Source organism: Talpa occidentalis, unplaced genomic scaffold (assembly GCF_014898055.3).
Source record: "Talpa occidentalis isolate TD23 unplaced genomic scaffold, MPIMG_talOcc4v2.1 talOcc4.13, whole genome shotgun sequence".
Classification (NCBI taxonomy): Eukaryota; Metazoa; Chordata; class Mammalia; order Eulipotyphla; family Talpidae; genus Talpa; species Talpa occidentalis.
In genome coordinates, this window is record NW_023601322.1 from 5,284,653 (window position 1) to 5,299,005 (window position 14,353).

Sequence of the window (14,353 nt, forward strand, 5' to 3'; positions counted from 1 at the left end):
TCAGGAGAGTTCTGCTGTGCCATGCGGGTCAGCTCCCTGACTGGGGATTGAACTCGTGGTGCAGCGGCCACGGATAGCCTCCTAGGTTGTATCTTAACCCCCTGCACCACCAGGGAGGCCCCTCTGCTAAAGATTTTAATGCTTATTCATTTGTCTTCTTTCCCCCAGCATTGATTTTTGTTCATGATATAAAATTTATATCCAAATTGATTGTTTTGCCTTTATGAATTCTAAACGGTCTCAGCACAGTATCATCTTTTCTCCAGTTTTCCCCAGTGTGACCACTGAGGAGTCTGTTTTTGAGCTGCCATTCTATCCACTGGTCACTTTGTCTAACCCTGTACCCACACCACACAGCCCTCACCATGATAGCTTGGAGGCCTGACATCTATCAGAATAAAGTATATCACCTCATTTCTTTTGCTTTACAAATGACTTGGATATCATTGAACATTGGCTCTACTATATAAATTTTTAAATCGGCTTGTCAAGGTCTTTGAATAGCTTCAGATGCTTATTGACACAAGATTGAGTCTATAAATAATCTAGGGGTTAACAAATATCTGTGTGACATTGAGTTTTCTATCCATGCAAATGTTTTACCCCTTCAACTTTTGGTGTCTTAGTTTACCTAAGTAATGTTTGTAATTTTCCTTGTCACACACCCTTAGTTTATTACACTGCAACATATTTTGCTAATAACATTAATCATATGTTTTTTAGAGATGTTTTCTTCCTATCTCTACATTATCCCTTTTCTTTTTTCTTTTGCTACACAAGTCAGGACATTCAGTGCAATAGTCAGCAGGTACAGTAATGATAAAATCCTCATCCTCTTCCTCATAACAAAGGAAATTCTACCTTTACCCAATAATAATTGACAGCTGTTTTCCACTGATTAAGCAGTTTGTCCTGACGTAAACTCCCTGTCCAGGTGAGAACCTGTGATACCAGAAGTTTCCATCAATTTGGACTGCTACAACAAATTATCAACAATCAGATTTCTCACTGTGAGTCGGAGGGGAGAGGGCCGGCTTGTGGGCTTTGGAAAGGGCCTTCCATAACTGGGATTGACTTCTTTTTCTGTGTCCTCACACAGTGGACTGAGAACTCTCTCTCATGGATTCCTATTCTTATAAAAACACAAATCCCAATATGCGCTCCCATCCCTCAACACACACCATGACCTCATTTAAACCTGATTACCTCACCAGGGCCCAAGTCAAACTGTTACATCTTGGGGATTAGAGTTCCATTACCGGGATTTAGGGGGACACAATTCAGTTCATAAAAGCCACATCTGTCTAAACAGGACACCCCCTCCCCCGCCTTCCACCTGGGCTGTTTCAAATGGATTCGAATAGGCTGAGCTAACTCTCAACTGCCACTCTTCCAGTCCAATTTGGATTGGATATAGGGCAGATTTGCCATTTTTTTCTTCTCATTTTACCCAGTGCAGAGAGGAATTTTCACTGATCATTGTATTCATACAATTACTTATTCAGGTACGGGAGACATCCCCACAGTATCCTTTAACAAAAACCATAATTTCAACATTTAATGAGATGTTAATTTTCATTCGTTTTACAGTAGCATCTCCCTGCACCCCTAAGCCCATCCCTGTCACCCCTGCAGGGATCCTTAGCAGCCCAGGCACTGCTCCTCTACCCGGCTGACCCGAAACAGTCTCTAGTCCCTCAGCCGTCCCTTTCTCCCTTCACCTTCTCGCACCTTCTCCCCCATCCACACCTGGGTGGGCAGGTCCTGAAAGCTGCTCTCAGGATTCACAGGCCTGCTGATTCAGGTGAAAAAGAGCCCAAGGCGCTGGATTCTGAAGGGACTGTGCAGGTGAAATATAGGTCGCAAACTTGGTAGGTTTATTTTTGTAACACTGATTTTTCAGGTAAGGAGATCTCCCTGGACTTTCTAGGTGGACTCACCTAAGCCCTTAAGAACAGAGGCTGGAAGAGAATCAGAGAGCTGCAGTAGAAGGGGAAGGGCGAGAGCCAAGAATTATAAGAAAGGGATCCACTCTCCCTGGCTTGCGGGGAGCCAGTCAAGGAATGCAGGTGGCTTCGAGAAGCACAGAACCCCCTGCCAGCAGCAGCCTCGGGGTTTGGGGATTGAAGCCCCCTATTCTACCAGACCCCTGAACAAGCCTGTCAGGGCTTCTTTCCCAGACCATTCTGACAACTTGACTTTGGCTTTTTGGGACCTGAAGCAGAGGAGCTGGCTTAGCCTGCTGGAGTTATAACCCAGAGACCTTGGATTATCTTCTTGGTCGTGGAACTCAGGCTTAGCTGACCCCCAACCCCCATCAAAAGCGTCTTTTTATTTATTTATTTATACAAGCACTGGTGTACAGGCCAGAGGTGCGGGAGGGTGAGAGAATCCACCAGAGACAGAGCGGGGAGCAGAAAAGGCAGAAGGACGGAGGGCACAGTTGAGGGGAGCAGCGGGCAGGTCAGGAGAGGTCTGCCACACCATATGGGAATCTCCCTGCCTGGCCGGGAATCGAACCAGCGCTGCAAAGGCTTCAAACAGCTTCACAGTGCTGCACTCAACCCGCTGCGCCACCGGAGAGGCCCCAAAAGCATCTTTAATGGGAGTTGCATTTGCCAACCAGAGAGGATGAAGCTCAACCAAACGTGATCTGATCTTTCACTGCTGATAACACAGAGCAGGACCAAGGAACGGAGTTAGCCAACCAACCATCATTCACACTTACCTTCTACTTCTGCTAGCTCCTGGCATTTGGTTTTATCATTTTAAAATTGCAACAGCGGCCTCCCTGGTGGCACAAGGGGTTAATTGTCAGCACTATGAATCAATCTGCAGCGTCTGCAGCACAAACTGGATCCCTAGCCAGGGAGGTGACCCACATGGTGCAGCAGACCTCTCCTGTCTCCCTGCTGCTCCCCTCAGCAGTGGACTTCAGTCAATCTGTCCTGCTCCCCACTCTGTCTCTGGTGAAACCTCTTAACCCCTGCATCTTGGGCCTATACCCCAGATCTTGTATGCATAAATAAATCTTAAAAAAAATTAAAATTGCAACAGAAAGTCCTATTACTAGTAACTGACTTCAAAGCATGTGCTACCTTAAACCAAGTATAGATCAGCATGCATCTCTCTATCAGAAGTTCATTTTCACCCTCTTTATCAGCATCTTTTTAAAAAAAAAAAAATCCCTAAGTTATGGTTTTAGCAAACAATGAATCAAAAGTCTTCTTCTCAATCCCACTCTAATCAAAACTGTATTAATACAGGGTCAAATTGCCAAAGACTCAGGGCCCCCAGTAACAATTCATATAAATCTGTAGTTCATTCATTCTCACAGCTGCCTCATCTGGTTTTGGTGTCAAGTTACACTTGCCTTGTTGGACATATTGGGAGCATATTTTTCTATTCTCTGGAAGAGTTTGAAATTTATTTTTCTAATTCATAAATGTTGGATGGCTCATATAAAAGCAACTGGGCTTGATGTTTTATTTATAAGACAATAACAAACATCTACTTCAATTTGCTTAAATGGCTTCCCAATTATTGTCTTTTAAGTTCTTTAATGGATCTTGGTAGGTTCTATCTTTAGAACTTTTTACTTTAACTTTTAATCTATATGGTCACAAAGTTCTGTATCTTTGTAACCTCTGTGGTTATTATTTCTGTAATTTGTCAAATGGATAAACAAGAATGGAAACTAATACAACTGTCTTTTCATCATTCCATCAAATATTTTTTCAGTGAGGGAAATCTATCTCCATCCCTGTAGGAAAATTCTTACTTGATACAATTTAAGTAACTATTAAATTGTAAGCAGGCTAATAATTTGCATTTCCAACTCTATTAATCAAAACTCTGAACCAGAATTACCAACACAAATGTTTTCCCTTCCTCATCTAGAAACAATTTTAGGCTAGAAACTTGCAGTGGGATAGGGGGGTCTTGACTTACCTGTACTATTTTTTGCCTCCACCAGCCAGTTCACTGGGTTTTTCCTCTTCCAGAGCCAGTAGGCAGAGAGGAAGCAGGGTAGGTGCAGGCAAGTCCTGATGTTAAGGGCAGGGAGAGGGGCAGCCCAAACCCCACAAACCTGCCTGTTCTATATAGGGTTCTGCCATCCGCCACATCAACACAAAACATGAGACTTTCATGGGAAGGAACTTTAATACAACTAGGAAACAATACGGGAAAGGCAAAGAATCTAGTTTCTAAATCAAGCACCCAAAGTGACCCGTCCCCTCGTGGGTAAACCTGTTCTTTAAATATAACTATAATATATATATAATATATAACTATATAATATATATAATATATAACTATATAATATAGAGACTGGTGGAGCTTTAGCATAATTACGGAAAGAAGGTCTATATTCCCTGAGACACAACTTCACTTTGGCTTCCTTGCCCCTCCCAGGCCTGGTTCCCTGGCCTGGGAGTCCCACTTTATTTCTGTTCTTTTTCTCCTCAATAAACTTTTTCTTCCTCTAAACAAACCTGCCTCTTCTCGCTTGCTGGCCTGAGAATCTGCAAAGCTCCTGCTGCGGCTTCGTGAGACACCAACCCTTGGGGGTCTAGTGGCAGGGGCTCAGCGCTGCCCTGCAGCCTGGAATCCGTCCCTGGCTGGGAGACCAGGCCTGACAATTCCGGTATCGATTTGGTATCAACAACATGTTCAATAATCGATTTACTCTAAATCCTGAGATTCTGTCTTAAAGTATTTCTCTAAGTTCAGATGACAGCTTCAGGGACCAAAACAGCAGTATATTAAATAGCACTTACTTCAAAAATAATCAGAAAATAGAGGAAGAAGTTATCAAAACAAAACAAACCAAAAACAAACCACACACATCCTCCTATAATTAACGTCATACGAGGGAAAAATTACCAGGGGACTCTTTAGTTGGCCAAAATGCTTCCCCAGAGCCCACTCGCTGCCATCAGACAGATCTTGCAACCAGTTGCAAGAATTCCCGGGAAATTCAGGAGGCCCCCCAAGATCCCCCCAATTTCCCCGGAAATTCAGGAGCAGGTTCCGAGTCCCGCCTCCCCAACACCTGGGGCTCACGCGCAGGAGGGGGCGGCGAGCGGCAGGTGGCCGAGGGCCCCCACATCCACGCGCGGGGGGGAACAGCCAACCTCCCGGGAGCGCCCCCAGCCCGCCCCCAGGGCGCCCCCACGCCGGGCTCCCACGCTCCCCGAGGCGGGCGGGCGCACCGAGGCGTCGACACCGCGCCTGCGCCCCGCGCCCGTGCCGCGCTCCTGCGCCTGCGCCGCGGTCCGCGCATGCGCCCGAGCCCCGCTTCTGCGCCTGCGCCCGAGCCTCGCGCATGCGCCGCGCCGGAGGCGGCGGGTCCCGGGAGGTGCGGGAGGCCGGCCTGCCCCGCCTCCGCCCTCGGCCCAGCGGCCCTTCCGCGCCTCGCGGCCCGGCTTCCCTTTCCGGGAGCGCAGGCGGCGGCCGCCCGGGCGCGCTCTCTCCTCCTCGCAGAGCCGGCCCTCGCGGCTTCCCTGCGTGAGCATGGCGGCTCGGGGGCGCGGGGCCGCCCTGCGACTCTGCGCCACAGGTGAGGCCGGCGGGGCGCGCGGGCGCGGGGCCCTCCCGGGGGGCGCGCCGGGTGGGGCGGCTGCGGGTCCGCCTGTGCCTCCTCCCCGCGCCGGGGCTCCCCCCGCCGGCGGACGCGGCGAGGCTGCTCGGCGGCTGCGCGGAGACCCGGGCCCGGCGGGAGGCCCGGTCCAGGCGGAGAGCCGGTCAGGTGGGAGGCCCGGTCCATGGGGGGAGGTCCGGCCCAGGTGGGAGACCCGGTCAGGTGGGAGGCCGGGTCTGGGAGGCCCGGTACCGGCGGGAGGTCCGGTCCAGGGGGGAGACTCGGTCAGGTGGGAGGCCCGGTCCAGAGGGGGTCCGGCCATGGTGGGAGATCCGGTCAGGTGGGAGGCCCGGTCTAGGGGGAAGGTCCGGTCCAGGCGGGCGACCCGGTCTAGGGGGAGGCTCGGTCCAGCGGGAGGTCCGGTCCAGGCGGGAGATCCGGTGCAGGCGGAGACCCGGTCCCGGCGGGAGGTCCGGTCCGGGCGGGAGACCCGGTCAGGTGGGAGGTCTGGTCCAGGCAGGAGACCCGGTGCAGGCGGAGACCCGGTCCAGACGGGAGGTCCAGTCCCGGCGGGAGACCTGGTCCCTGCGGGAGACCCGGTTCAGGCTGAGGCCAGGTCAGGTGGGAGGCCCGGTCCAGGCGGGAGGTCCGGTCCAGGCGGGAGGCCCGCGCCCCCGTCCCGGGTGGCAGGAAGGCCAGGGGCGCCCACTCCACGGCCCCGAAGGATGCCGCCCTCCAGCTTGGGGCCACATCTCATAGGCCTTAGGGTCTGAGTCGTCTTTGGCGAATATTAACCCACCCGGGAGCTAAGAGCGATGGCCAAGGACAGATGATGGTCAGGCCCCCGGGGTGGGAGGTGGGAGGTCACCTGAGTGTGTAGCGCTCCTCCCGGTACCATCTTCGGGTACCCTGGTTCTCATTATGGTGTGTTCACTTGGACTCAGCAACTCTGTAGTCGCCCCATGAGCCAGGTGCTGGGCTGTAGGGAGAATCCTGGTGTAGCTCTGTCCACGTGGAGAAACTGTTAGTATGTGAATTGCACTTGGCGTTTATAACTGAGGCGATAACTGGCTGCTAGTGAAAGAGGAACGCTGCAGAAGAACCATATTCTTTATGTATTCGGAAAGGGTGGAATAGTAACGAGGAAGAAGAGGTTGAGAGTAATAAGCATGTTGCAAAAGGACCTCTGGCTGAGATCTGCTGTCCCACAGACACCTTGCCTGTCACAGTATGGCTGCATGCGAAAAAAATATTTATTCAACTTAGGAGCTGTTTAGGCTGTTGCATCATTTGTGCCTTGGAGTGAATCATGACGCATTTTTTGTAGGTTGCAAAAATCAGAAACATTTCATAGGTGACTAAGCATGTAGTCCAAGCCAAGTGGTAAATGGGTATTTACAGTGGAGGCTACAATTTTCTTTTTCTTTTTCCCAGTTATTTTGCTTGATATGGTGCTCAGTAAAGGATTTGTAGAAGATTTGGATGAATCGTGAGTATATGTATTTTTAAATAGTATCTTAATTTCTTCCAACTCTGATGTTAATCTGAGTATTTGCATGAATCTAATCATAAAGAGTCTGTAATGAGAGACGCTTACATAGCACTAATTTCGCCCCAGGAGCTGGCCTAAGTGCTGTATTCCTGCAGAAACGGGGTTGTGCACAAGAGTTTGAGAAAAGGAGGTCATTTCTTCTATGTTCTGTTTGATCATCACTTTGACAATTTTTTTCTGCTTTTAATCCAGTGGCTGCTGGATTTAAGTAACTGCAATATTTTGTCTTTGTGGAACCATAGTAGTGTTAAACCCAAGACCTTGCTTATTGTAGGTGAGGAGTCCTGTTCCAGACCAAAAGCTGGGCATGATCTTTCAGGCCCGACTATAAAATTGCAAGACTTTTCTTGGCAGACTCAGAGGGGAAGCTGGCCTCCCCACACCAGCCTGCACTGCGTCTCTGGAGGGAGTGGTAGTCATGGACTCCAGCCCTTTGGGCCAGGCACGCTCACGTGTGTTTCGCATCTCTGGCCGCTTGCCTCTCTTTGAAGTTCTCCTTGTTGGGGGCTTCACCTCAGGCATTGCTGAGCCCTTATGGAGGGGCTCAGACTCAGTACTTTTCCACTCCTAGTCCTTTTCCCTCTCCCTTCCTCTGCCCACAGCCAGCCAAGAGGTCTTCGGTTCACTGCTTCTCAGCAGTGAGATGAAGTCCTCTGCTCTGTGTCCACCTGGCCCTCGCCTGGTGGGCCAGGGCAAAATGGAACTCTGTTCTTTTTGCAAAAATGGAACTCTGAGCAACTGGCATCTTTTTTTTTTTTTTTTAACCTCTTTACTTGCATTGTTGCATTAAAAGTGAGGTCTTGGTTGTCAGAGTTTGGCTCGTTGTCTTAAAACCACCTCTACAGGGCACAATCAGTGCACTCCAGGGCGGTCATCGAGGAGGAGCTAAAAGCACCAGAGTTCTGTGGGTGCTTCCCCGCCATGTTAATGTTTTACAAAGCTGTCCACATTTCCCCCCCTCTCTGCTGTTAAGGGGTAGGCTATAGTATGGAGAAAAAAAGAAAAAAAAACCTCCTGGAGGGGAGCACTGTGTTTCTTCTGCATCCATGACAACTACCTAAGGGGATGATACAAGGACACAGCCCAACAAGTATTGGACGCCGTGGGGATTCACAAGTGCCACACTGCCAGACCTTTGCCACAGGCAAGAATCTGGTACCGGACTGAATTCCTGGGCATGAGCTGGGAAGCAGTACTACATTGAGTTCCCGAAAAGATTATTACCAAGCTCTTGGACCTTTCCGACCAAAAAAAAAAGGAAAAGAAGACTCAGGAATTGGTGGGCCTGTTTGGCAACTGATGCTGTCATGAAACACGTGGAGATCTTGATGTCACCCACCTGCAAGGTTACCAGAAAAGCTGCTGCTTTGAGTGGGGTCCCAACAAAGAGGGTATCCTGGAAGCCCCCAACAGAACACCAGAGCTCCCTTTTCCTGGGTCCTGCTGATCCACACCTCCATTTGATGTACATGTCTAAGCAACAGAACCGTTCTCTCATTGGTGTCTGTCGCAGAGGGTTAATCTCCCAGGCCAGCAAGGACCTGTAAGCGCCCCAAGTTGGCTGAAAGATACACGCCCCTTGAGAGGCAATTAATGGCCTGTTGTTGGAACTTGGTGAATGATACAAGGGCGCAGCCTTGAGTGTAGTATGAGGTTCATGAGCTGAAACCCCAGTCACGCTGAAGGAGACTTGGCTTTCACCAGGCACATAAAGGAGCTGCATAGCGGACAGCTGGGTGCAGTGTTGACAACTAGTTGACTGTCCAGTTCCTCTACCTCCTACTCCTCACTTCACCCCAGCAAATGAACCCTCCTGTATTTTCACTGATCCATGGACTGCCACTCATGGCGTGGCCATTAGTTGTGCACCCCCTGGGGAGAGGAGCCTTTGGATGGAGATCAGTTCTCCTAATAAACATTTGTCACCTATGCGGATGCTCACCAGAAAGGCCTGGTGTCGACAAAGGGGATCTCAACCAACACACATGTCACCCTTGCCGGCTTCCTACAGAAACTGACAAGCAGACATGTAACTGATTATCTCCCGGGTCCACAAGAGGCTGACCCACAGAAATTTAGGCACCATCCTGGACTGGATTGGCATGCACAGATGCCAGTGTTGGGGGAGTACACCAGAACTGCATGGGGAAAGTTGTCCAACTGATCAGACCCTAGTCCACATAAAAAGTGTTGCCTAGAAACATGTTCCTTTAAGTTGGGGGCCAGGACAGTCTCAGCAGATGGAACACATTGGGCCTCTCATCCTGTCTATCATCTTTTCTTGAGTCTTGATTATAATTGACACTCTCTGAGTTTGGCCTAGTCACTCCCATTTGATCCATTAACCCAGGCCTCACTATTCAGGTCCGATGCCACATTTGTTTCCTGTTCAGGTCCTTGAGAGCTGGCACTGCATCTTGTAACAGGCCTGGATTTGTGGCTCAGGCTCAGACTACTTGTCAGTGGACACAGTCATGTAGCATACAACAGACTCCATGTCCTGTATCACTCCTTATCCCCTGGGGTGGTTGAACATTTTAATGAATAATTGAAGTACAGGCTTCATCAGCTGATGGGATGGTGTAAGATTACCCCAGGCAAGCGGTTGGGGTCTCAGGGCAGCATTTTTCCAGTTAGGTACTTCTTTTTAGCACTGCGTGTTTGACCAGGTGGTCTGCTCCCCTCCTTCACCTGCATACCCTCTTACAGTTGCTCTGTTCTCCCTGGGAGACCCTGGATTCCATAGCTTTACCTTTTCCAAAGACTCAGATCAGTGCGAGATGAGAATGGCTGTTAAACATCAAGGAGTGGAAACCAGTAATCTCCATTTTCCACTGGGTGCAGCGTTTACGGGTGTCTAGTTCCGCCACTTCAGGTGGCTGAGCCTCTTTGCCTGGGTTTCCCCCCAGGACAGATGTCAGCATATAGGATAGAACTCTACTAAACACCGGGGAGCAAAGCCGGGAGATTTGGGTTCACCAGCCTAGGGGATTGGTAGGGTGCTCCCGCTCCCTGTAGTACAGTTCAGACTGGCACAGTTGGATAAACCTGAGCACCTTTGGATCTAAGAGCTCAGACGTGGGGATTTGCTCTGCATTATTTGTAGGTTTAAGAGTTTTATTTAAATATCCCTCGAGAGAACTTTCGTCATTTATCCAATATAGACTGAATTAGGTCACTGTGCTGGACATTAGAAGATGAAACAAACATGACAAGAAAAAAATAGGTGAGATTGTTTTCTGACTGAGGAATTTAAAAAGGCACGAAGTAAGCAGTGCTTCTAGCTGGAAAGGACTTGACCATGAATGATGTAGGAAGTCGGATAAACATTGTGAACCTAGCTGTGATGTCAGTAGATGCCATAGTTTGATTAGAAAGATAAGTTGGAGCCAGATAAGTGTGGGGATTTGTACTTTTCTTTTGTAGGTGGTGAAAGTGGGCCTAGAAGGTGCCAACTAAGAGGAAAGTGATCCTGATTACAACTTAGGGAGATTGTGTGGCCACAGGGTGTTGTGTCATGGTTCTCAAAGCACCCCACTGATCAGTACTGACTAGGAGCTCACACAGTAATTGACTCAGCCTGCAGGCAGAGCTATAGCTCCGAGGTGTTACAGTGAAAGGACACAAGGCACCCTCAGCAAAGGGGGGTTAGCACGTGGGGTGAATTCTGGGGGAATCCGGAAGCAAGTTTCCAAGCAGAATACCAAAGGACGAGTTTAATTCCTCCATGGGGGGCAGTGTGAAGTGTCATCTACCAGAGAAGTTCCTTAGAGACTCAGTGCCCAGGGATTTTATTGGCATTCTTGTAAGCACCCTTCTGCCTCTTCTGTACCAAAATTTCAGACTCCTAGAAGGAAAGCAGCTGTTTTTTTGTAAAACTGTGTTGTTTGCATGCATCACATAGGAATACTGAGCTTATCAAAAAATGGTGTGGGCGCTCTTTGAAGTTCAAGATCCCAAATGAAAACCAAGAAGCAGTCTTGCGAAGCAGACCTCTCTCAGGACAGCAGCCCCGGCCTGCGCCGTCACTTGTCTCGCGCAGGTGTAAAGGGAACAGAGGCACATGGTTGTGTTTCAGCCAAGTAACAATTTTTTAGATTCTTTACTCCTACTTTTATGAGTTCTTTACTTTCATTAAGATGTTTAATGATTAAGATTTAGAGATCACTGAGTACAAATTTTACGTGAGATTTTATTGAAGAATTTGTTCCGGGCTCTCATATACATCAACTTACCATCCCTAGTTATTCTATTCAGTTGTGAAGTGAAACAAACATACAAGCAAAGATTGATTTTCTTTTTGTTTTCTAGGTTTAAAGAGAATCGAAAAGATGATATTTGGCTTGTAGATGTGAGTATGTAAATTTTTGTATTAATTAGCTTTTCCTACCAATTTAGTATTTCTCTGTTCTCCACCCAAATATGACAGTATGTCATTGTACTGTATGTCATTCAATTTTTTTTTTAGTTTTTTTTTTTTCTTTCTTTTTATATTAAAGTGAACCTCAGGAGCCAAAACCGTTTCCTGGTGGTGGAATCTGGTTTTGACGAGGCTGACATGTGGCTTGTGTCTGAGGGAGGTTATGGCCTCTGATTTCACCGCAGATTCCTCCTTGTTTCTTCGTGTTCCCCAGAGATCGAGCGTGTTAAAACTGCTTGGCAATCAAAATCATATATTCACCTTCTGTCCTCATTTTCAAGTTCGGGACATGTTTAAGGGGATTTGTTTTAACGTGTCTCAGTGAAAAGGTAGAGTGTCAGCAAAATGGAAGCAAAGAGAGTGGCGGAGCTGGCAATTTCTGAAGCTCAGGATGTGGGGGGTGAGCTCCCCTTAAGTGTTTTTCCTTTAGTATATGTTTGAACACTTCAATATAATGCTCAAGAATAGATAAATTTTGTTCCATAAAAAATACAACAAGCTGTTTGTTACACTATTTAACTAGGAGGACCTAAGTAACCACCCCAGCTATCTGGTGGTTAGAAAGAAGAAAGAAACTCTGGTTTTGGTTAATCACCTGGTTTGTTCCTGTGCCAAACCCCTCATCTCAGTGACCTCACCTGTTCCCCATGCGTTACCCTTAAAGTAGCCAAGGCACCTGCTGTGTTGGAACCCTTATACTAGAAACAGTGTCTATCATTTACATGTCAGAGTATGCACGTGGTGTGTATTTGATGGTTTCACTTTACGTATGACAGAGAACGATGTTTTTATTGTAAACCACATGTCTATTTTGAAAAGCTATCAGGCATTATGTTCTTTAAAGTAAACTTGAAGTGTTAGTGTTGAGGAATATGCTGGGTATTAATCTGGCTCTGTGTGTGTGTTATCTGTTAAGTGACCACTTTAAAAATTATACGTGCATGTCTGTACTTCTGAAAGAGACTATTAGAAGATCATTTAAAGTGACTATTTTAAAATTAAGATTATGTCCACAATAGTGGTTGTCTTTTTATTTTATTTTTTTTTTTTTTGAACAAGTTTTATGCACCGTGGTGTGGCCATTGTAAAAAACTGGAACCGATTTGGAATGAAGTTGGTCTTGAGATGAAAAGCATTGGGTCGCCAGTTAAAGTTGGAAAGATGGATGCTACTTCCTATTCTAGTAAGCATTACTCAGTTTATCATTTTTACTGTTCTTGTCATGAAGATGTTTTAATTACTGATGCAGTATTCAAGGTAGGAGGAAAATGTATTTTTTTTACTCATGTAAAATTAAAGTTATCTTAATAATTCAAGACTCTTGTTGACTAAATTACCCATTGAATGTGTAAAATGAAATATATGGTAAATTCATGCGTGACATGATGTGTAAGCTATTATTCCTTCTTTGAACATACTTAAGGTAACGTGTTCATCTGAGGCAGCTATAGAAACTGGAATGTGAAACCGTTGATTTTGCTGTGTGAATTAATAATGAGAGTTTGTTGTCTGAGTTGCCTGACGTGGCACTGATAGGGGAGTAAACGGGACTTGGAGAATAGGCTAAGATAATTGCGAGTGAAGAAGACTAGAGCAGAATCATGGAGTTGAAAGTGAGTTTAAATGGTGTATACTGGAGAATAGAATGTCTTAAAGCCGAGGTTGGCAAACTGTGGTTCATGGATGGGTTTGGGCTCCACACCTGCTGTTGTAAAAGGAGCAGTCTTGGAACCCAGCTGTCCTCCCCTGCTGACTATTGTCTGTGGCTGTTTTTGTGCCAGTGGCCGAGTGGAGCAGTTGTAACAGACACTGTGAGTCACAGTCGCTGTTAGACCCTTTACAGAAAAAGTTTACCTACATCTCTCTTAAAGGATGTGGGAATAGAAGAACTTAAGTTTAGAGTCGTTCCAGGCATTGTGAAGTCTGGAAAGAGCAGCCTGCTGCAGACCGCAGGCCTGGATTCACACCCGTTGGGTGGCATTTGGGGAGTTTCTTGACATCTCTAAGCTCTACTTTGGAAGTGTTTGATCTAGAGCTGTTTTCTTTGATTGTTTTGAGATGTAAATTACGTACCACATGTGAAGTCCCTTGTTGTTTTCAATTAATGTAGTTTCTGTTTCCTTTAATTTTTATAAAGAAAGTGAGGTATGTAAGGTATATTTTTAGGAAAACAGCCTTGTACTCTGGACGCAGTTGTCTATGGAGCAAGACAAACGTGTTTTACTTACAGCTCTGCCTCCACGTCCTGCTTATGTGGCTTTGGGGAAGTGCACAGTCTCTTTTTATGTCAGTTTCTACACCTGTGGACAGGAGGGTGATAATCCTCATGGTTGTGAGGATAAATTATTTCATATTAATATTTCATATTTTTTGTATTTAATGTTTCATATTAAAAACACAAGGTGATAAGGGGTAATGCCAGATTTTAGGGCCTCCCAGGCCAAAGTGTTTTAGATTCTATTAGTTGCCACTGGGAGGTGATACAGTGTTTTGAAAATGTGCATCACTCCGTGAACATGCTTACAGCAGCAGCGTGTAGGGTGGAGAGGAAGAACACTCAGAGACAGGAGATCATCATCGTGGACTTTCGTGTGCATCCGCCACAGCACGCTGGAGCCCAGACTCTGCTTGTGGGAGTAAAGAGGAGGCAGTGACTTATATTTTCAAGGATGAAATCACAGATGTGACGGATTGGCACTGGAACATAAAGAACAATAGAAAACAATATAATTTTTTTTTTTTTTTTTTTAAGATTTATTTATTTATTTATTTATACAAGCACTGGGTACAGTCAGCA

The 14,353-nt window shown here is 46.9% G+C and overlaps 1 protein-coding gene across 2 annotated transcripts in view; it reads left to right on the forward strand.

Moving 5' to 3' along the window:
• Positions 1-5,466: 5,466 nt before the first annotated feature.
• TMX3 (thioredoxin related transmembrane protein 3) overlaps positions 5,467-14,353 on the forward strand; it is a 42,217-nt gene continuing 33,330 nt past the window's right edge. The window contains exons 1-4 of one of the 2 annotated variants that reach the window (XM_037508421.2): positions 5,467-5,563; positions 7,019-7,073; positions 11,448-11,487; positions 12,616-12,739. In XM_037508421.2, coding sequence (XP_037364318.1) covers positions 5,518-5,563; positions 7,019-7,073; positions 11,448-11,487; positions 12,616-12,739 — 265 coding nt within the window. In that variant the 5' untranslated portion in view covers positions 5,467-5,517. Of the gene's footprint in view, positions 5,564-7,018; positions 7,074-11,447; positions 11,492-12,615; positions 12,740-14,353 lie in introns of those variants that run through there. The other variant, XM_037508422.2, reaches the window with a different exon arrangement.